General features: G+C 41.7%; 1 protein-coding gene across 3 annotated transcripts in view; it reads left to right on the forward strand.

Moving 5' to 3' along the window:
- Positions 1-24,278, forward strand: part of cep112 (centrosomal protein 112) — a 95,627-nt gene that overhangs the window by 13,243 nt on the left and 58,106 nt on the right. For 2 of the 3 annotated variants that reach the window (XR_010167622.1, XM_063903491.1), the window contains exons 7-17: positions 1,068-1,115; positions 1,221-1,307; positions 7,123-7,209; positions 11,086-11,185; positions 11,603-11,721; positions 12,233-12,376; positions 18,260-18,414; positions 18,663-18,792; positions 18,890-18,982; positions 19,179-19,238; positions 20,372-20,451. Coding sequence is in view for 2 of the 3 variants with exons in the window: in XM_063903491.1 (XP_063759561.1) it covers positions 1,068-1,115; positions 1,221-1,307; positions 7,123-7,209; positions 11,086-11,185; positions 11,603-11,721; positions 12,233-12,376; positions 18,260-18,414; positions 18,663-18,792; positions 18,890-18,982; positions 19,179-19,238; positions 20,372-20,451 (1,103 nt within the window). In the remaining variant the exon portion in view is untranslated. The remainder of the gene's footprint in view (positions 1-1,067; positions 1,116-1,220; positions 1,308-7,122; positions 7,210-11,085; positions 11,186-11,602; positions 11,722-12,232; positions 12,377-18,259; positions 18,415-18,662; positions 18,793-18,889; positions 18,983-19,178; positions 19,239-20,371; positions 20,452-24,278) is intronic. The other variant, XM_063903492.1, reaches the window with a different exon arrangement.

Consider the following 24,278-nt stretch of genomic DNA (forward strand, 5'->3'; position numbering starts at 1 on the left):
CTCTGTGCATGCATTACAGTAAATCTGATTGGAGTTAAGCCTGATGTCTCCTTTTGTTGAGAGCTTACAGTATGTCTGTCTGACCTGCTTTTACCTGCATCACGACTAAGTCGGAGGCACAGCTGCTTTCATCTATTCCACCTGTCAGTGGCTCACCCTGAAGCAACAGATTGTGACTTTATCCTCGTACAGTAGCTGTAACTATTTTAGTCCCAAGCTTTTAGGCTGTGTCTTATCTTCCATTCATTCTCGATTGGGTTTGTGTGGGTTGTACAATATTTAATCCTTTTTTTAAAACTTTTTTTTACACCACTGAATGGATCCCACACAACTCTCCTCTTCCTCCTTGTTCTCCTCCTCCATACCCACGTAAGAAAGAAAGGAGCTTAGCAACAGAACTGTTTACCATGCATCATTGCTGTCATCTCTTAAGTCAGCCCCACTGCTTTGAAAGGCCATGATCTTGCCGCTAGTTAGCAGCCCCTGTAGACAGCCTCAGTGCATGACAGAGAAACACTGAATGATGGTGTGAGTTCACAAGGAAATAATGGGGTCATAAACAAATGCAAATAGTGGAAAGAAAAATAGCAAGTTGTCAACACAGAGATCTTCTGCTGTCACAGTTAGTGAGCTGTATTGATGTGATGCTGCACAGTTTGCGTTCAGGTGGTTGAGCAGTTCCCTTTTTTGTGTCTTGTGTTTCATATTATAATCAGAGGACATGCCATGTCAGTGTTTCTGCAAGGATGTATACACATTTGTCTCCATATGAAGGTAAACGAACCGGGGATAGCTTACAGATTAGTGGTGCTGAGTGTTGACAAAAGTCCACGTTGTGACAGCAAAGACGGGCTGAGAGCGGAAACAGAGCTGGCCACACACAAACGCGCCTTGAAGTTCCCCGACGCATTCTGTCTTTTTAAACAGACAAGAGTTGACGGAAGAGACTGCTGCCACAGCCCTGAGCTTTTGATGTGTTCCTTGTATTGTTTATAACAAACTGAGGGCTGAGGTCAGATTCGAAAAAAAAGAAAAAATGGGTCTAAAGTTTTTCTATTTACTTTCAGGTCGAAAACCCTCGTTATTTGCGAGAGAATCCTATTCCCTTATCTCCGGTGAGTTGCTAAGGGGTGTCTTTTGGTTGTTTTTAATGTTGAGTAGGTGAAAATGCTGTCTTTGATCTCCTTATCACCTAATCTAGCTCCTCTTTATCTCTGTAGATTTTCAAGCCAAGCTTTGGAAGGAACAGCACCTTGGCCAAGGATCAGGGCCCACAGTTTGCACAGAGCAAGGAGGTATACGCCACAGTACGTGATATTTTAGAGACTGCCCTTCATGTCCTTACCAGTAATTCACCATTCAGTACGCTGAGCATTTGTATTGGAGCAAGTGTTGAACACGAACAGAAGTTATAGCTCCCTTGACTGCTTTATGGCCCCCACAGCCACGTACATACTTCTTTGTACATAGCTTGTATTGTTGAAATGGCAGTGGCAAGGGTTCCTCTTAGAAGACAAAAATAATGCCGGCTCCCAGTGATGACAGTTTTTTCCTTATGTGGATTTAAGCTGAAAATCCCATTCTGAAAGCATGCTTTGAAGTCCCCTCCGCTCCTCCCCACCTCTCCTGAACTACCACTCAGCCCCCCCACCATAGGCCTATACTAGCACTGTTAAATATAAAACTGAGCATGACTTGGCTGTAATAGCCGTGGCTTTTCATGTCTGCTTAGGGAAAAACGCTCAAGTCAGTTAGCTTCACCCGGAGAGGGTGGAGAATGGAGGGAGAAAGAACAGACAGAAAGGGAAAGTGTATGAAGCGATGAACACGTTGCTCTTGCTTATTGACCTGTCATAACAAAGATGTGTTTTTGATTTACATGTAGGGACACACACTCACCCATACATGTCCACCCAGTCAGTCTGTCTACCTGTGATATTTAATGTAGCAACACCAATACGAAAACATTAAAGCAACGAACCATTTACTACCCTTTGATCCCGACTCAGACGGCTGTGTGTGGTGGGAATATAAATGTATCACATTTCAGAAGACCATATTTATCCTCCACATCAAGCTTACTTTATTATACTCAGAGTTACCAGTTTCTAAGGTAAGTCAGTGTAGGTAGCCTGCAGTAAACTGAGTGTAGCTCATAAGAGGGTTGGAGATTGATTAAACTCTATGGTCATTTTTGTGCTAATGGTATTTTTATATTTGAGAATGAAGAATATGTCCTCCAGGTGTTTGTAAGAAGTATGAATTGTTGAAAGCAAAAAAAAGGGCCATTTCAGTTTGTATGTAGGTGTTCTTGAATGAGGGAATAACATTGTTAGGGAGAGGCTTTAAACTCAACTGGTCTGGCATTGTCACTGAAGCCAGAATGCTCTCAATATGGGAACCAGTTTAGGAAAGTCTCAAAGAAATACTTGGATATACACTTTCAGAAAGGAGAGGTTAAATTGCCGTGCTAGGGTTTTTATTCCCTTACGTTTGTTCTAATAGCCCAAACCCTGTATCAAATATATGGCAATGTTGGACAGATGTTTCGTCCCCACACAACACATTGAATAACTTCAAGAGTGATGACATGAAATAAGTTTTAGACATTCCTACTGGTCAATGTTTCCCCTATCCTGTAACGTATAATATATACTGATAAATTGGCAACACATTTGGTACAGACACCAATGATTCCCAGAAAATGTAGATTTTTTTTTGTCCCAGACTTCGCCACCATTGAGATTGACATTAGTTTTATTAGTGGTTGCTAAACACATTCATTTTTCTCTTTGGGGGACTTGTAATCACCATTGTGATCCCTAACGTTTCATCCATAGCCGTCATCAGGTTAACATTTGAAGTTGTCCAATGCTATTTGGTCATAACCAATGACACTCCCATCAGCCACATGCCGAACATTATTTTCAGCAATGCATCACCACTTCCATTCTCATTGTGAGGTTCTGGGAAGTCCCTTTTGCCTATACCATCCGCCCTAAAAAGGGAAAATCACAATATGTCTGTGGTTAATGTCATGCAACGGTAAGTCCCCTTTTTTCCTTTTAGTTTTTATTATTAAAGATGCCCCGTCTAATCATGTGTCTTTTGTCACCTAAAGCAATTACAAGAGTGGATTTCAGGAGCTCTGAACTCCACAGGATACAGCTGTTACCACACACACTCACATAATTTTTCTATAGAAGTGTGATGAGTCCGCAATACCACCCTTTAACCATATCATTCTCAACAGCCGCGTTTAAGCTTCCCTGCAGAACCATGGCCAACCCTACCATTGCGTGGCTGTCTAGGCCCAGTCTAGAAAATCACAGTGACCTCACTTCCCTTTAATCCTGAAAGCGTAGTTGAAAATTTACCAAGGTTTAAACCGTTATACACGCCACATGTCATTAAGCTGGCGGCAGCTCAACTAACATCTCAGCTTTCACACCAAACTCATCCTCCTGCTAAGCTACGGACCGCATTGATAAGAATGCTGACTGCTCTTTTCCTATGGCACAACGAGGGGCAGCTGAGAAACTTCACCACAAGCAGACATTGCTTTGAGTCACTTACAGTGTTTTTGCTTATGAATGACTTGTGGAAAGTGTCTGGCATGAGCAACGAAGTCCTTCTAATCCTTAAGCACACCCTAGAAGTTGTTATGAGGTCTCGGTCTTTATTTGGAAATTCAATTAACTGGCGAATGATGAGTCAGGCTTAGCCGTAGGCCCAAGTTGTGATCTCAGGAGGAGATACTGACTGATCAGAGCGGCCCATCTTTCTTTTAAAGTTTACATTTGCATGTATGCATGCAGTTTTTTAAACAAACCCCTTGGTACCTGACCTCGGGGATGGTTGGCAGCAGGCGCAGTACATTAGATGAATGTCTTTGTCGCACTCTAATGGTCACAAGCCCGTGACTAGGGATCAGACCCCTTTGCTTTCCGTTGCCATAATGATGCAGTCTCTTTAATCTAAGAATCCTCTGGGATGGAGCTTGAGCGCTCAGCCTGTAATTTAGTGGGCCATAGCCTTTCTTATCTGAACGTTTTTCAAAGCTAAAAAAGAGCAAAGCTAGTGAGCCTTAGTAGTTTAAAGGGGACCAGTTCTTCAGAGTGCTCCAGGCTGAGGAACACTAGGGACCAACTTGGTTCCACGAAGATAAAGTTACTATTTCAAGCATTTCTGTCCTCTGTATTTGATTCTTAAGTACTTGATGTATTTATATCGTCAATTTTGGGTAATAATCTGTTTACTTACCCCTGCTCCAAATCTTCGAGAGCAAGTGTTTTCACAATCAATTGGAGCCAAAGTTTCTAGCCAACCTTACTATCTGGACAGTGAATAAACTTCCTGTCAGAGTGTGGAAATGACATCTAGCTGCTCCTCAGGAGATAGCGAACGCTGCATACCAACTATCCTTGAGCATCTGTGTTTACCGAGGATGAAAGATGCACCAGGACATTGTACATCTCAGGCAAGACAAAGGAGATGCACAAACGCAACCTTGCTTTGTGGAGCACAAACAGTTAGCAGAAGATTTGTGAACACATCCCTCTGAGGAAAAAGGCCATGAACCCCGGCGCTGGTTTTGAGAGCAGAAAAGGCAACTGTTTCCGTCTTCTCCTCACATTCCCTCTCTCATATGCCCCCGCCGTCACCACTGCTACCCCCCAGTTCTTCCCTCCCACCCTCTTATCCTTTCAAGAGCGGATTGTCAAAAAACATGGCATCTTACAGCGCTCGCAACAACTCTGAAGAACAGAAGCGGTAAAAAAGCTGTTCCATCCAGTCGGGCTGATTGAAGGCATCTCAGACGCCTTAGGTGTACGACATTCCTCCTCCTCCTTCCTTCACTGACGACTTTATAAACAAGTTTCAAACGCCCCTGATGTAGTTTGACAAACTTTCTCCAAAGAGCATTTGAAGAGAGGATGAGAAAGTGACACCCCCACATGTGTTTTTTTTATCCTTTTTTGGAGCACCGGCAGAATCAGGTCTCTACTTAATGTTCTGCTTTTCAATCACTGCCATCTCCCTCCTTCTCACTTTCTCTGGGATTTTCCTTTCTACTTTGACAGGTCTCCTGTGGTCCCCTCAATTGCACAAGAAATGGTGGTAAATCAAGAAAACACACAGAACAAAGAGAGAACATTTAACAGAGCTGTGTGAAGAATTCAGTGTATAAAGGTTGCTCAAGTGCAATAACAAGGAGAGACATCTAGAAGGCAACTTTGTGTGTCTTAGTTGGACTTTCCTTTATTTTTACTTATGAAGACCATCAAAAGTAACGTGCTGACATCAAATAAAAGCAATTTATTTGTATAGATTCTACCATTTCGACTATCTTTATCCAACAACCAGTATGATGTTGATGTCAGAATTGTGTTATACCTATATATATTCGCCTAACCACATTTTAATTGAATCCTATTTTGATTCAGGACAACATAGCAGTTGCTGCCCTTTGATTTTTACCAACAGAAGGTCTAATGTGGTTTTGCTGTGCCAAGCAATGTCGTTGGGATTTACTACTTAATTGTTTTGATGACTAGAACAAACAAAAGCTAGCCTCAGGATGTTGTTAACCATTGACATGTTCACACACACACACACACACACACACACACACACACACACACACACACACACACACACACACACACACACACACACACACACACACACACACTTTCAAGGAGAAGAACATTGTCATTCTGCTCCAGGGTTGATTAACACGCCAGCACAGACAGTGACTAAACATGAGTAGTGACATCAAAGCCAATGACCGGTCATATTTCTGTCAAAGGTTCCCTTTGTATTTCCATGTGTTGCGTGTTTGTGACGGGAGACATCTTCTGTGTAATGGGAACAAACACAGTTGAGAAAAGGCGGAGAAACAGTATTATATTTTAGGAAGCAAATGTGATTTACAAAGGAACACATGATGACAATAAAATACATTTATTTTGAAATACAGCAGCAAAATGCCGTGTCAAATATGTGGGATAACATATTGTATGTATATTGTGAACAATTATGATTATGTTAAAGATTTGAGCTATTCAGCCAAGACTAGATTATTTTTGTCACTGTCAGAGACTGATATGCTACTAGCACCATCCGTAATCCAAAGAATGACAGCTACAAATCAAACTTCTGAAAGGATAAGCTCCTTGTATTATACATTAAACACACTCTTTTTTTGTTATGGAACACCCTCAGGTAAAGGTTTGCTTTTCTGCCCCACTAGGAGTAAGGTTCTGAATGAAGTGAAAGATGTGTAGAGAGCATTACAGCCTCACGGGGCTGCTGTCCTCGATAAAAGGCGCTCTTAACTGACTGTTAGTCACAGGATCTCTTCAACTAATCTAGCACGTCTTTCAGTATTTGTGTCTCTGCTGACACAGGGAACGCCTTTCAAAGACCAATATATATTTTTGAATATATTGTCAAGCCAGAGACGTGATAATTATTTTCCACAAATGACTAAAAGCTTATTATGTATACAAAAAACCATATAAGAGGGCATTAGGGTTTATTTGACTAAGCCATCTAGCTTTAGGGGATCTGTTCCAACATGCACATGACAATGCTGAACTTTTGATCCTCTGAAAACACTGTGTTCTAATGAAAACAGCCACTCTCTCAATGATTAATTGCAGTAGGCTTTCACTTTATTGTGCTTACTGTAGAGTGACTGAATATTTGTATCGCTCACACACACAGACACACACAAACACAGCTCAGTGGATCTCAGCTTCACAGAGTTTTTGAAGCTCTGCTCACGGATAAATGTTTTAAAATGTTAATGTGGTTTATTTCATCATCAGCTGCGCTTGGGTGCAAGACGGGACGCACAGTCTTTCATCCAGATTCATGTTATCTCTGCTATCCTGTCACTCTGTTATGTTTTTTTAAGGCATGTCTCTAAAAAAGATTAGGACACTGATCGCAATGTTTATCTCCCGTTAAACAAAACTTGCTACTTGTGTTGCCGGGTAATAAATAATGTTTCATCCCTCAAGCAGATGCTGCTTACAAACTTTTTTTTATATATGCAAATTAAAACTGTTTGGCAGTACAGTTCATGACATTTTGTTTTCCATGTGTTTCCAGACTGAGATGAAGATCAAAGTTCTGGAGTCCAAGCACCAGGAGGAGAAACTGAAGCTACAGCAGAGACACGATGCAGATGTTGAGAAAGTAAGAATTGAAACTGAAAGCGAGTAAATACTCTGCCAGCACCAGCATTTCAAAAGCACAATTTAATGTCTGGCTCCTATTTGTAGCATATGAGAAAAGGCATATTGATGCCATTCATTTCAGGATTTTTGATGGTCGCAATGTCCTAGCATTTCACTAGACTCTGTTAAAATGAATGCAAACAAGGTCCAATCATCTTATACAGTCTTCAGTTCATGCCCAGACTTGTATTCATTTTAATTTCTTTGCACAACCCTGGTAGTTCCAATTATATTAAGAAATATATGATATTGTAATTTTGTCTGGGGACACTGGACAGGCAGTGCTGTTGACTTGAGTGTTCATGAATTCTAGTTAACCTGCCCATCATTGACTTTTAATTCCATTTGGTGGATCATGAAAAGAACGAGGAACGAGTCTCTCCTATTCTCATCCTCCTTATACTGCGAATAATCACCTCTTCAAAGCTCTTTGTCGGCTGAAGAAAATAGCGGTAAAGCTGGTTTGTTTCACACTTGGTGCCCATCATCTGCCTCAGATCAAGCACCTGGGATCTGTCATGTCCTCGCTATGACTTTCCTTTGCTGCCACAGAAGCTTCTAATAAAAGGGGGAAAAAAACACTCCAATTTTCTGTCCTCTTTAAGATGCCCAATGCTTCTTTGTGTTTGACAGGAGACAGGCTGACAGTTAGCTCTCTCTCCCTCCCTCTCTTTAATTACATACAGATTGCTTGTTATGTCCGATTTCATTTCCTCAGAATTTCACCCAGTATTCTCTCTAATGGCTTCAAAGGGGGAGTGATTCGGGGGTGCACTATGATGAGCCTGATGGAAGGTGGGCAAGCTAGGGTTTAGTTTTAATTAGTCTCTTTGTGAATAATGCATAGGGTGCTAAAATGCCATTGGACATTGCGAAGAGGCTAATGAGAGAAAAGGCCAGAGTTTTGTATGCCAGTGGTTGTGGATTAGTACTGTGTTTAGTTGAAGAAATATTTAATAACCACAGGAGAAGAAAACGTGCGAAGGATCTGAGACAGTAGACCACACCAGAAAAAAATAAAGGTCTTGTTTGAAATGCCATTGGGAATAAATTACATTAGTGTTTCTGCTTTTAGATATGAACACTAATGTTCTTATTTCAGAGGTTTTACAGTAGGAGTGTGTCCTCCAGTTCACTCCATTCACTGGTGATTATTCAAAAGTTATGTACTGCCATACTGGATATCCCCCACTGCATGAGGGTGTCTTATAAAAGCCTAAAATGAGCACCCTAAAAGCTGTCATTTCCCACCTTATAGTGCACTCTCCCTGGACCGACACTGCCTGGCTCGGTAGGCCCCCTCAAAAGACAACAATCTCTCTGGGCTGGTGAAATGGAAAAAAAATTGGGTATTCCTAAATGTTCTGTGAACTTTGCTCCATCCACCCCAACCTCCTTTCATCTCCCCCCCATCCCATTCACACAGAGGGGATGACGGGCTTAGCAGCTAAGTGCACCTGGATAACAAACAAAGTGCTGGAAAGATAAAGTCTTATGGGCTGTGGGAAGCTTTTTGACGGGCAAATAAATACTCTCACTCTCTGCAGAGCATAAGACTGTTGTTAGACTGGTCTTCTTTATTTTATCTTGTCAAATGTGGGGGGTAATACCAGTAAAATGGTCAACTAAAAGGGCACTGAGAATTATCACGAAAATGTGATTATTAATGGGTCTGTCAGCCATGTAATTCTGATCTGCTCAAAAAGGAAATTGTTTGTCCTTGGCACAATAGTAGTTTTCCCATTCTCCCGCTAAAAGTTAAACCTACAAAAAACAAACCTCATTGACAGAGGTGATGGTGCTTAAAAAAAAAAGGTTTACATTGCAGTCAAAAAGTTTCAAAAATGTTTTCTTTCTAACCATTTTTTCCCTGACCTCGATGGAAAATGTTATGAGGTCAAGGAGATATGTGAAAAACCATTCATAGGGACAGGAAAAGACAAGAATCCAACCTCCTACTTACGGCAGATGCAATAAGGACTCCTGTCCCCATGTGAATTTGTTTAAAACCTGTTAGCAAACACGCATTCTCCCCCACCAGGCAGTAGACACACGCTCAAACTAATTCCATCCTCCTGATGGAGAGTGCCAGACTGTCCTTTTACACTGCAGCTCTAACTCTCCATGGCCTTATTTACCTAATTGCGAGCAGATGGCAGCAGCGAGCAGATGCAGTTACCCCATCACACCTCAGCACAGGTGGTTTACTCAGATGGCATTTCACTCAGTTAGCCTCATGCCTCCATAGGCATGTGGATGATGAGGTCCTATCAGGTCATGCGCATAATTATGTACACAAAATGTCCCATGTCTCTTTAAATAACATTTACAATCTACATTCTGCTATTGTCAAGTCATCATGATTTAGAATAAAGGTCTGTTTGATGCAGTATTCACAAACTACTGATATGAATAACCCTCTAACATTGATTGTTTACATTTAGTATTAGGTTGTTGTCATATTAGTGTCTTTTTAATAGACCTGCTACTAAATGTTAGGTTCTCTGAGGGGATTTGTAGAAAATAAACAAAGTTTTCTGTTTAAATTCAGAATGCATTAACTAACATGGTTGATTTTCTTGAGGCCGAACGAACTAGCTTTCGTCAGGACATTAGCACATGTTTTTACTTTCTTTATAATTCTGAATCCTCCATTTTTTACATACATATGTTCTGCTGCTATCAGACTTTTTCTTTCTTGCCTTGGTGGCACATCACTGCATTTCTGGTGTGTAACACCCACATACACTGCCTGGCCAAAAAAAAAGTCACACACTCTAATATTCGTTGGACCGCCTTTAGCTTTGATTACGGCATGTATTCGCTGTGGCATCGTTTCCAGAAGCTTCTGCAATGTCACAACATTTATTTCTGTCTTGCATTCATTTTTCGCCAAGATCTTGTATTGATGACGGGAGATTCGGAACACTGCGCAAAGTCTTCTCCAGCACATCCCAAATATTCTCAATCGGGTTCAGGTCTGGACTCTGTGGGGGCCAATCCATGTGTGAAAATGATGTCTCATGCTCCCTGAACCACTCTTTCACAATTTGAGCCCGATGGATGCTGGCATTGTTCATCTTGGAACATGCCCGTGCCATCAGGGAAGAAAAAATCCATTGATGGAATAACCTGGTCATTCAGTATATTCAAGGAGTCAGCTGACCTCATTCTTTGGGCACATAACGTTGCTGAACCTAGACCAGACCAACTACAGCAACCCCAGATCAAAGCACTGCCCCCACAGGCTTGTGACCTTTTTTTTGGCCGGGCAATGTATAATCAGTGTTTAAAGGTAGCACCATACCAGGAATTCTCCAGCATTAATATGTACCAACAGAGACATTGCTACTAGTTAGACTCATTTCTTACACTACCCTTAAGAGTTAATTGCAGGTTCCAATACTGTTAATTACATTTGGTGGTTGTGTTTCTTTTTGTTTGTTTTTATTCATGATATCTTATTGAATGGGTTCTCCTTAACTTCTTAATTTTAAAACCAAACGTTTCTTAAATCTCAATCTCTACATGTATGGCAGCCATTACATTCCAGTGTCTCTTACATTCCAACACAGAAAAATGTTGTCAGTAGCAACATTTTTATTTTTTATTTTACTCAAACACATGCCTATAAATAGTGAGAACCAGAGGATCTGATCATTTTACAGTGGTCTTTTGATTTTTTTTCAAGAGTTGTATATAAATATGTGTTTTTTAAATGTTTGCTTATAGCTTTAATCTCTACTGGTAAATGCACAATGGAAAAAAAAGAGCAATAGCAAAAAAGCTAAATATTCTCCAGTTTGTGTGAAAGGATCTCCCTCTCACTTTTCAGATCCTGGACCGAAAGAACGGTGAGCTTGAGGAGACGAAGAGCATGTACCGGGGTAAGCAGAGGGAATCAGAGGAGATGATCCGTAAGCTGGAGAAGAAAGGTGAGGGGGGTCGCAGGATTGCAGGGTTAACTGGGAGGATGTTTATACTGGTGTCTCTGAACACTCAGTGTAAAAAGCCTGAAAACATACAATGCAATGCTCGATGCACTGGTGTAGAGCGATGTTCTCCAGCTGTGCTGCTCAATCTTAAGTTTAATTGCACAAATGTTCACTTTCATTTTCATTTCTTTTACTCTTCGCTCTTTCGTCTGTTTCTAAAAGCATTTGATGAAAAACGTACTTGGAGAAGAGAAGTGCTACTGGCCGTTTGCTATAAGCGATATCTTTATTGACTTTGATTTACTGACAGCGCATCAATGAGCATTAGTGTATTTCTGTGTGTGTGTGTGTGTGTGTCCATACCCTGAGGCAGGGCCTGACTGCTCTCAATGTGTTTGTGTATGTGCTCCTCTAAAGTTCAAAGTGTGCTGCGGGAATCCCAGGTCATCTGTGAGAGCAAGGAGAAGCAGATTGCCGAGCTGAAGAAGATGTTGGATCAGAGCACCGATTCCCTGAAAAACGAGTGGGAGAAGAGGGTATGAGGGAAAAGTTGAAGGGTTTGGATATTCTGCTGCCCAACCCCCTGTAAGCAGCCCTGAGCCACAGGAAGACTGTTTGATAGCGTAACACTAGCTGACTTGGCTGGAAGCAGTCAGGCTCTGCTGCACTGTTAGAAAAAAATCTTTATTCTTTCATGCTGTGCTTAAGTTAGTGTGTGTGTGGTTTTTTTTTTAGCACTGAAAATTAATGCTCTCTGCCCTGGGTAAATTGTGTTTTCACTCCTGATGGCTCTAGCTAACGGAGCCGTTAGAGCTCAACAAGATCCTAATGAAATTTCCAGTCACCTCTTCAGGTTCACTGAGCAACAGTTTTTATCAGATGTAATAATAAAGAAACTAATTAGCCATATAAATGGTGTATATTCCCCTTGAATAAGCAAGACATTACATTCCCAAAGAAATATATTTTTAAAGGGGATTTTATGAAAGAGACGCTGATGAATAGAAAGATCTGTGGCTGATGTGAATTTATTCTCTGCTTTTCAAGCTGCATGCTGCTGTGACAGAGATGGAACAGGAGAAGTTTGAATTGCAGAAGAAGCACACTGACAACATCCAGGAGCTGCTGGAGGACACCAACCTGAGGCTGGCTAAGATGGAAGCTGACTATAACGCACGGGCACAGGCAACAGTGAGTACAAGAACAAGCGCGTCGATGTGCCAAACCAGCAAGTTGTTTTATTTACTGTTGTTTATATACACAAGAAACTCGTAGAACTAGTTGATTTCAAATGGTGTCAAGAGGTAACATTTTAGCCTAAAGTGACCTCATGTAACACAGTTTAGTCTGGATTGGTATACTTGTTTATTCCAACCTGAGGATCATGTTTTTTTATTCTGAAGGGAATGAGCGTGAGAGCAGCTCTAGGAGATTCATCTTCAACAGCAGCAGGAGATTGAAGCGTTCAGACACATGTGGGCAGATTATTTTATATATCCCACGCCAGGCTTTCACTGGAACAAACAGGATTCTGGGTGATGAGACGGCTGTTTTTCGCATGAAACTCTTGCCTTGTTTATCTCTTAGGAAAGCGTATACAACATCTGTCATATAGAGCTCAATATAAAAACGGTGACACATGCATCTCCATGGCTCAAATGAGGGGGACTCCCTGTAACCTCTGGGTGGGAGTGACTCTGATGTCTTTCCTCTTTATAAAGGTCTTTGATCAAAGTGTGTATTAACTCTTACATACACACACACACACACACACACACACACACATCTCCAAAAGCAACAGCTTATTTGATGTAATATATAATGACTTTGCTTTTAATTGGGATTGTGCGCATTACATTAATAAGAGATCATCAACACCAGAGGCCAGTGGAGTACACCGCTTCATAAATAGTATTGTTAGCATTCTCATAACGTTCACCCTCACACACACACATATTGCTTCTGGCCCTAATCTGTCAGCAGGCCCACATTTAAGACGCATCAAACACTGGACAGTGCGGGGCCGGTGGTTAGGCCCCTCGTTTAATAATTAAGGACAGAAAAAGGCCAGAGAGAATGAAAAGAGCTTTCTGTCATTTTAAATTAGCTTTCTGTGAGTTTTGGCTGCCCTACACTCAGACACATGTGCCCTGTGTAGGAGGTTCAAAGAGAACTTTTTCGCAGGTTTGTTTCATAATTGGTGTCCCTAAGCTTCAAATCTTTAGATAGAAGAATCGAAGATAGAATCGGAGGATGAAACCCTCTTTATTTGTCACATACATGCACACAGCAGAGCACACAAAGTGAAATTGGTCCTCTGCTTTATAACCCTTCCTAGCACTATTAGCAGTGGGCAGCTATTGTGCAGCGCCCGGGGAGCAATGGGGAGGGGGATTGGAGGTGTCCGGTGCCTTGCTCAAGGGCACCACAGCAGGGCCTAGGAGGTGAACTGGGACCTCTCCAAGTAGCAGTCCACTTTCCATATTTCATGTCTGTTTGGGGACTTGAACTGGCGACCCTACGATTCTTAGTCCAAGCCCCTACTGACTGAGCCATTCCTAGTCCAAGCCCCTACTGACTGAGCCACTGCTGGACTGACTGAGCCACTGCTGGAACTCAATATCATTGTCTTTTGTTCTTTTATTGTGTCTTGCTCTGTTTATTGTTGCTGATAGTTATATGAAACCTATAAGATATTCAACAGAACACAAGTTTATCTAAAATGCAGACATTTTGTGCTCGTAGAATATTCCCTCTACAACCTGTAGCTTCAGTAGCTCTGAGCTTGTGGTCACTTGATTCAATACAGCAGGGGTGGCCAAACTTTTTTCACAGAGGGCCACTTACAGAAAAAATATACGAAGGGCTAGGCCCCTCACTAAAGGTGAAGTATATTGCCATAAGTGAGCAAAATCAAATGTAGGTAAATGATGCTTGATTCTTGAATATGCTTTAAGAAAAAAAACAGCCTACATCCCAGCTCTCCGAAGGGTTTAGCCTCAGATTGCTTATCATAAGCTTGTTATGAAAATAAGATAATGGGCTTTTTTCTTATCAACTTAGGTTTCTTAGAACATTTTTTCAACTTCAACAGACTGAATTTAAGGGAAACTGGGTTTATTTACACACTAGGAGTACAATATAAGACAAGTTTCATTTGTGGGCCATATTTCATTATCCACTGCCTGGCCAAAAAAAAAGTCACACACTCTAATATTCGTTGGACCGCCTTTAGCTTTGATTACGGCATGTATTCGCTTTGGCATCGTTTCCAGAAGCTTCTGCAATGTCACAACATTTATTTCTGTCTTGCATTCATTTTTCGCCAAGATCTTGTATTGATGACGGGAGATTCGGACCACTGCGCAAAGTCTTCTCCAGCACATCCCAAAGATTCTCAATCGGGTTCAGGTCTGGACTCTGTGGTGGCCAATCCATGTGTGAAAATGAGGTCTCATGCTCCCTGAACCACTCTTTCACAATTTGAGCCCGATGGATCCTGGCATTATCATCTTGGAACATGCCCGTGCCATCAGGGAAGAAAAGATCCATTGATGGAATAACCTGGTCATTCAGTATATTCAAGGTAGTCAGCTGACCTCATTCTTTGGGAACATAACGTTGCTGAACCTAGACCAGACCAACTGCAGCAACCCCAGATCATAGCACTGCCCCCACAGGCTTGTGACCTTTTTTTTGGCCGGGCAGTGTATCTTTACTATACTACTGAATATCTGAGGACCGATTCAAAATGGACACCCCTGCTACACAGTATGCAAATTTGTATAAGATAAGATAAGGTGTACCTTTATTAATCCGTGATGGGAAATTCAGGACTTTAAGCAGGATAGGATAATAAAATAAAATACAATACAATTAAAATTAAAATTAGGTACAGGTAATTAATTGTTAAAACAAAAAAGAAATTAAGGAGTTAAATGAACATATATACATTTTTGTGTCCGGATTGTTAAATATATTTACATTTATGTACTGTATACTGATACTGATTTCAGGCCACTGCTACTCCTCTGCTTCAGTTCAAAGCCCGGACACAATGTGAAAAGTTCACATGTAAAGTATGCAGGCCAAGACGAACTCAGATTGATGATTCGTGTTCTTTCAAATACAGCGGTACTGGATCTGGTTTAATCACAGCAAAATGAGAAATGCTCATCTGCCAAGCGCTACCTGTGTCGGATTTCTGTCCAAAGCAGATCAAAGACTATACATGGTGCTTATGAATATGTCAGATATTGTTATTTTTGGACGTTATCTATGCACAGGGTAGAGCCGATAAAGTGATTGAGTGGGTGTTTGAAAAGAGAGACAAGCCGGTATCTGCTTAGATATTGCTCCATACAAATTCTTCACTGTAGTCCATGTACAAATGATTAATAATGGAGATGAGATTAATAAAGTCTTGTGGTTAGAGACAAACTAGTAGGAATATCCCTTTCTTTGAACTGCTGATATTGTTATCTTCCGTTTCTAGGAGTGCGTTTTACTTTGCTTTAAAATGAGTTCCAGATTTGAATTCCTTTGTTTTAGTGTTCCTTTGAGTCAGTGTATTACTTGTACAGTAGATGGTAGGCTGTGGCGCAGTTTTCCGCTGATCTACGGATCAGGGGAAAGCTGGTTCTAGTCCCACTGCAGTCAGTATGCAAGGCAAGACACTTCACCCCAAAATGCTCCTGTTTGGACTGCTCACAGTTTTGAATGTATGCAAGTCGCTTTGGATAAAAAACGTCAAACAAGTGATGTGTAATGTAGCTGGCCTGGCCCCAGTTTGGTGAAGCAGATGGGATGCCCGCCACGGATCTGTTGTTCTGTGTAATGCTGTTGATGGGGGGGCAGCAAAACCTATTTTCAGCCACCTAAAAAAAGGTTGGTAAATTCTGAAAATCATTTAAATATAGCATACACTTAGGTTCTGCTTCACCTAGCATGGGGCGCACAATGCCTTCTACTAAAGGTGATACACTGACTATTGATCAGAAGGGCTGGGCTATATATTGCTATTATATGTCTTGGTTTGAGTCTTAGATATCATCATAGTGTCTTTCCTGGTTTTAAAGCCGGAATAACAGTCTAGTGATGTCCTTTTCGGAACTTCCCATATTGTTTCCAGTTGTTCTATTAGTGGCCCAATTCTCACTTAGTCATTAAAATCCTTTTACGAATAGTTATTTATCTACATTCTCATTGGGTAAATATTTTGTGAAAGCATCAAAGGTCAGTGATTTTCTTCATATTGCCCAACCCTATTGATGGGTATCCCATACAACCCCACTTCAAACAATCCAAAATACGCCTTTAAGGTCCGTAATGTCCTAAAGAGGGGTATCATCCTTAAAAAAAAAACCTGTCTCTGCATCCACAGTAATCAACCTAGTGAAACAGGGGTAAACAAACTTGTAGTATTTGTTTGACACCTGTCCCACAGGTCCACAGTGTACCCTTTCCTATATCTTCCGTCAGACCCTCCCCCAGCTGCTCTCCCTCCTACACAAGGGTTTGACAACATGCACTCATACACACAGCCTGACAGGCCGCAGGACATGTGTGATGCAGGCTGTCTCCCGTCTGCTGGCCTCAGTCGTGATACAAAAACTGTAAAAAGGTCATCCATCACTCTGTATGACTTTTTCTTGGTACAAATTACAGGTTTTTATCCCATCTTCAAAGACTTTATCACATCTTAATCTCTGAAGGGGGAGCAGAGCTCATAACGTAGCTTGTGTAGTCTGCTCTTCACACCTTGTAATTCCCTTTCTGAAACACCTAATTATGGGACGTAATGTGCTCCCTCTGAGTGTGTCCAGGTGTGCCCAGTGCAGCCTCCACTATCTGGCAGGAGATGAGAAGAAGCACCTCTCCATACTAAGTGTCAGCACGCGTCCCAGCACAACACAGGCCCCTTGTTCCTTTTCTTAGCGCGCTACGCTGCATACACAAAGACAAAAATCTCTCCAGCCAGCCTCGCTCCTGTCCTCTGTTCAAACACACGGCTCCCTCCTCTCCCGTCATTCCACCTCCTGTCATCGCCAGCCTCTGTCATCGTCTAGATTGACTAGCACGCTCCGTCTTTAATCAGCGCCCCATCATCGCCTTTATCAGCCTGCCCACACTGCATTCCACGCTGTCACAAGCACACACACACACACACACACACACGTGCACATGCTGGGGGACAGTGTGTAAGAAGGGGACGTTTCTTTTCATCAGATTCTTGCCAGAAAGAGCTGTCTGCATCAGCTGGACTTTGATCATTGTCTTTATTGAAAATCTACATTTTCATTAAGCGTTTTAATGCCAATAATATTTCAGCTTTAACTCATAAGATTGCTCAGTTTTCTCTATCCCAACCTTTTTGTACATTAAGTGTTAAAACTGCATTGAAGCTCATTCCTGACTGTGAATATCTTTACAAACACATGAGATACAAACAACTCAGGGACCTGCCGATCAAAAAAGTCTCCCCTGCACCAGATGAAGCCAGAAACCCTGCTTTAAGCAGTTGATTAATCCTATTATAGTTTGAATATATTAATATGATAAATATACAGAGATATTGACGGGTGAAATACTAGCTCGGAGTTACAGCACATCATTTTCAAAGGCACTACAGTTCATGACCTCTAAACATGTCTGCAGTTAAGCTTTTGTAGACTGGAAGAAATATTTTCACTTGATAAGATCTGTGCCTGTGAAAGATTTTCTGCTGGTCCGACCTTTAGAACAGTATGTATAGATAAGATGTCTTTGTTTTTGATGAGTGAGCTGAGAGCTTTGGAGAGTGCAAAATAGTGTCTATTTTAAGTCCAACGTCAGCTTAAGCACAACATTGAACTTGAGCAGAAGTCCTTAACTTCAAATAATGATGTATAAAATGAGTTTGTTGAACAATCAAGGCTGAGAGGTGGTCAGCCACATTCTTCCATATTACATAGTTCTGTTTGACTTCACTCTGGGGGCCATGCCCTCCTCTGACCCATGACATTTTCTCAGGCTAGTGCCCTCAGTGATTCAAGCTGTTTGGGTGAGTGATTTCTTTGTACGCTTGTTGTTCAGGAGCAAACGGTGCGTGAGCTGGAGCTGCGGGTGAAACAGCAGTCGGCGGAGGTGGAGAAGGGCAATGCGCTGCATCAGAGGGTGACACAGGAGAAGGCCCAGTTGGAGATCCAAATGGCATCCATCGGCGCCAAACTGCAGGAGGCCGAGAGACGGTTTGTGAAAAAGGGAGCGAGATTTTGAATGATTAAAAGATAATGCTTTTTAAAACAATGTATGTGCCAAGTTCTCACAACTAGGTCATGAAAATGTACAAATGATTAATAAATATCTGATTAAGGACTTCATAAATAACATGTGACTATCAAGTGCTAAAAACTTTTAAATGTATGAAAAAACTAAAGCCACAGGGAGGTGAACTGTATATTTTAACCCCCAGGTCATGCTCTTTAACTGTCCCCAGGAATGTGATTCTGCAGAAGGAGAAGGAGCAGCAGAGGGAGCAGCATGAGCAAACTGTGCAAAAGCTCCTAGCCAAAAATGACACTGACATGAGCCACTTCCAACAGGAACATGCTCTTTCTGCTACTAAGGTCCACATTACCAGAACACCTCCACAAGCCTGCCAAATTTACACATAATTGTTCTCAATTCAACTGCATTTATTGCCTCTCTGTTGCTCTCTTCCAGGCCTCTGAGTTGATGGACGACTTTGAGAGAACTGTAGCTCTTCTCAAACAGCAGCTCCTGGACAGTGAACACCGAAGACTGCAACAAGTCAGGGTAGGATTTGGTTGTTGGCAGGGGTGTGTGCAATGTTTTTTAATGTGCACCTGCCTAAAAATAAACACATTTTCTTAGCCACACTAGCAGTACAAGCCACGACAATGCTTCAGGTTACACAGGGCTTGTCTTTGTGTGATGTGGTGCAGTTTTCCTTTGCCACACAGTATCGTTTCAACTATGGCTTCTTTTTCAGGATCAAGAGATGAAGTTTCAGCAGGAAAAAGATGAAGTGCAGATCGACTGTGAGAAAAAGGTAGCGTGTTTTCCAGGGAAACCCATCTGCTGAGCTCCATAGCTTTTGTCGTTGCATTAAAACCGCCCTGGACAAAGTTATTACGGTCAAGTGGAGATCAAAGCCCGGTGTCACATGTTCCTTTTTGGTTCCCCTTTACTTTTAGATTTGATGTCTGGTCTCGTAAAATCAGAGCCGTGATTAACAGGTAGATGAAGGGCTGGGCAGAGAAGAAAGAGGATGATGGGAAATGTATAATTTAGCATTAGAGTTATCAAGCAAAGGAAGTTGAGCATTATGAGCAAATCCTTATAAACTTGTAGTCCCTCTGCAAAAAGAGGACCTTCACAAGTTCCATTTTTCTGTGTGAAGATAGTACTGTCAGTGTGCCCGCGCCTTAACTTAATTGCCTTTACTTTGGAGACTTTCTTCAAAGCCACAGAGCAGCTGTAAACCACAGAGTGAAGAGACCATTGTTAATGATCTGAGTTGGACCGGTCCAAGCCAGACTTCATAGGTGAAAGTCGGGTTTTTAAAGACCTTCTGCACCTGGGTCATCTTCAAAGTGCCAAAGTTATAATGTGTGTGCTTGTGGCAGGCTGGCATACCCAGAGACAGGGCCCCTCTGGCTGATACACCTGCAAGAACTTAGCAGGCCTCTGTGCACTCCATTCAGGGTCAGGCGGAATTTAAATGAAGTTTCTCGGAAAGAAAGTCAGAAGTTTGCTTTTGATGTTTTTCCTCAAATACAGTCTGTTTTGTATCCTGTCCTTGTAACGGGTCTGTATCTACTTTCTACCCTCTGTACGGTGACAGTAGATGTAAACAAAAAGAAAGAGGAGTCAGTCGTTCTTTTTCCTTTTTTTTGCCCCTGGAAAGATTTATTTTTCCACTCCTCTGCAGTAGTAAATGAGACACGTGGAGGAGGCCAGGGAACGGTATCTGGACATGAAAAGGGTCCATATGGCAGCCACAGATCCACAGTGAGAGGCCCTCTATGCAGGCAGATAGACTCAGATGGTACTTTTGATGGGGTGATAGAGAGAAGAGACGAGACCAGATGCACAAGGTCACAAGCAGGAGAGTTTTGTTGAGTGATGTTTGATGGCGTCTGCTTTTGCACTCACTTACCCCTCTCTCTCTCTCTCTCTCAGGTTTGGGCAATCCAAAATGAAGCAGAGAAAGAGAGAGCAGAGGCTAAGAGGAAAATATCCAAACTAGAAGAGGCACTCAGGTACAGTGAGAAAGGCCTTTGTCAAAGTATAAAATGTTGGTGTTTAAACTAAATCTATCAGCAAAATGTTTTAATTCATTTCTGATAACAGAGAAAGTATTGTTCTGTATATTTCCTTTGCTCAACCTCACCATCCCCTTGTTTTTTTTTATACCATATATGAAGCAAACAGCAGACACTGTCCTGTATATTGTATCAGTTCCATTAGAATGGACACAGTGATCACATTTTAGAGCTTTAAAATCATCTGTGTGTCTGTGTGTGGTCCTCCTTCATTCTCGGCCAAGTGTCATGATGGTCTAAGACACACCATCAGTCTGTTAGCCAGTCTGTGTGTCTATGTGTGTGTTCTGCAGATGTGTCAATTGCAAGCTAAGTCTTTCAGATATAATAGTATTGAATACAGACAGTGAGACTTCTAGGCAAAGATGGTTGTGTGTGCAAAACCCCAATAACAATCTGAGAACACCATCAAAACACTAAGCTTGCCCCTGCAGGGTTTATTACTATGATTACTGACACTTCCCCCTTTGGTCATTATATTTGCAATATACATAATGCAAGTGGAGTATTTAGTTATTAGTATCGCACATTTGAGCTTTGACTTTGTGGCTTCAAACTTTGTTAGAGAGTTGTTTATGCGTACTGAGCTGAGTCTTTGATCATGAGAATAGGGTGTATGAATTTAGATGTAAGGTGGAGTTTGACTTTAACAAGCCACACTCTCTTTGATCTTTTTTTATAACTACGTTGTACCGGTAGAGTCGAGAGCCTGGAACACAAGTCATCCAGATCAGAGCTTCAGACATGATGAGCATTTGTCTTGGAGAAAACTAGAAAATTGAATCCTGCTGTATAAATCAAGCGGCCTCTACACAAATAAACCATATGGGAAATGACCATATGAAGGAAATAAGAGAAAAAGATGAATACTAATATTTAAGTCTAATATAAGTGCAATGATAAAGGGACTGCTCCTATTGCAACGACTTCCGACAATCATCCTCCAACTCTGCACGTTCCCTCAGTTTAAATGATTGTTTTAGCGCCTTTCAGCACTTTGTTTTGATTTTGCAGTTCAGCTTCAAAGCACAAGTTTAGACTTGTCATAACAGAAAAACGCAGGTGTTTCTAATGACGCTAATTACCAGGACCCTGAAACTGGCTCACCTAAATGCATTGCAGACATAAATAATTAACATGATTAATCACACCTGTGCTTCACCTGCTGTAACGTGCCAAAACTTGCAGTGTTGTGCTTCCAGATCCTTTTCAAGCCCCTCCTGAAATATAACAAAACCATTACACAGATATTGAAATTATGAGTAAATGAATGAGTCTAAGTTAAACTTCAGATGACAAACATTTAGCATTTTTGACATTAACTGCTCTAAAATTGGAGATCTACTTTTCAATTCACTTTCTACCTCTCTTACTCCCTTTTTACTCGGGAACTGCACAAGCACACTTTGCTATCAGCCCTGACAACTTCCAAGGACTCAAGTCAGCCAGTCAGTACATTCCACTGGGCACTTAATCCCATACTGGACCATATTACTTGGTCACAAGCAGCTTACAGTTTCCCTGGCGAAACTAGAATATGTTCTGCACAATTAAACACAATTACCATTCAACAACCTCAGCTCCAGCCATACAGTGCCAAGGCCAGTCACAGTGCCATCAGCCCCTTGGAGAGTCTCTCAGCTGCTTGTCAGAATAAAATAGCAACCCAAAGGCAGTGGATGAAAAATGGGTTGAGCAGGGCTGTATTTGCTTTTTTACTCGGGTCTTTATCAATAGCCCAAGACACATTATGTCTTTTCCAAACATGTTTAAAGCGGCCATTAAAAGCAACAATAAATAGTTTGTGAATAAGAAATGTATTAAGCTTTAGGACATGGTTATTATTACCGTTCCTTTATGTTTTTGTCACTGCGAAACAACATGAAAAGTAATTTTGCAGTTATTATTCAGTGTTAAGACCGCAGAGGGACATTGATGGTTGTGTCTGCTTATTGTTTGTGCTTGTCATTGTCAGCCCGGCAACAGAGGACACGCTTAAACACAGCCGACGGATCCGTTTGTGCATAAATTATCCTTGTTGTTAGTATCAGTAACGAGCCAGTCATTCCCTCGTTTAGTGTTAAACACTGAGAAACGGCAAGTGGCCCATTGGGCTCTTGGCTAATTAAGTACTCAAGCTCCACACACACACAGTCACACACACAATAAGCAGTCTGATGTCTACCTGCCTGCTGTCGTGGCAACACTGACGGCCTTTAAAGGCGATCCAGGAGAACTTCAAAGTCAAAGCAAGACCGCACACATGGGTGTGTGTCTGTATGTGTGTGTGTGAAGATGGGAGGACGGATGATGAAATCAAAAAAAGTAGAACTGCTCAACATGCCCTCTGTGTGCCAGACGCTGTGTGGTATGTGTGCTGGGTTGTTAAGTGGTTGTCAAACAACACAATCTACTGTTGAAAGTAAATCAGCTTATATCAATTAATAACGTTTTTAGATATAGATAGATATAATAGATGATGATGAAATGGCTGCCAGTTCTGAATGATTTCGTTTTTTGCATGTTGCATGTTTAGCTTCTATCCACACCCTTTTTTCCAAGGTTTACACCCATTCTTTCTTCCCAGTATAAAAAGAAGAGTCACCCCTTTTTTCTGCCATGCAAATAGGCATTGCTGCAACAAATTGAGTTCCAGGTCTGTGTTACTATAGCAACAACAACAGAAAAGCACTACAAAGCTGTGCAGAGAACAACTTTCTCTCCTCTTCTTTCATCCCAGCGTGCCTCAGATCATTACAGGGCATTAGCATAGTGATGGAGAGATGCAGCAGCACCACAGAGGGATGGGGGGGTGAGACAGTGAGAGGGAGCTCATCTGGGGAACAGCTTGCCTGCTTTTTCCACTGTGACCTCCAATTTACAATTTAAACATTTCAGAAAATCACCTGAATGTTTAAAGGAGAAATGAAAAAACAGCTGCTTTGTTTCTAGATTACGCTGTTTCTCTATCCATGAAAAGGCTGTCCCATTTTCTTCCCTCTTACCATTCCAGTCCTTCCTTCCTGCTGCTTTGCACCCAACTGGCTTTATCAAAACCATGTGCCTGCTGAGGTGTGGTGCAGGGTTGTAGCAACTCTGACTGTGTCTCAGCAGCAACTTTGGCTCAGTTTGATCATTTACAGTTTGGAGAGGCAGCGTCTACTTTAGGCAGCGGCAGAGAAAAGCTCGCTTTTTATGAGAGGCTACACACTGGCTCTCCAAAACCTGTGCACACACTCCCCTGTCATGGATGGGATGTGTTATGGTGTGTAGAATTCACCCCAACTCTTTCCTTTAGTCAAAATCCTGTTCTTCCCATTTAAAATTTTAATTTGCTTTTTTTTTTGTATACGAACAGATGAAACACGATGAAAACATTTCTTTTCTTAGGGTATTAATTGTCAGTCTTTGTGTCATTGTTTCTTCCTTAGTGTTTGTGCATGCATGCCCACATGCTAGCATGAGATAGTGGCTGTTCTCCTTAAAAGTGTAGGATGCATCCATTATGGTCTTTCATGTTATTTTTGTGTGTGTGTGCACATGCATACCCTACATCAGTGTGTGTCTTTGAAGTGGTCTTATCTTTCTCAGCATTCCTCTCCCATGACAGGAGGGATGGAGGTGGTGGTGGTCTGGAGTGGGACCAGAGGTAGCGAAACAGAGGCTGTGCAACCTCAGTTAGCATTGAGGTTCAGGAGCAGGTGGAGTTATGGATCCTGAATATTGAATAGCTTCACCCGGGCTCAATATTTACTCCCATGGCA

Source organism: Eleginops maclovinus, chromosome 16 (genome assembly GCF_036324505.1).
Source record: "Eleginops maclovinus isolate JMC-PN-2008 ecotype Puerto Natales chromosome 16, JC_Emac_rtc_rv5, whole genome shotgun sequence".
Classification (NCBI taxonomy): Eukaryota; Metazoa; Chordata; class Actinopteri; order Perciformes; family Eleginopidae; genus Eleginops; species Eleginops maclovinus.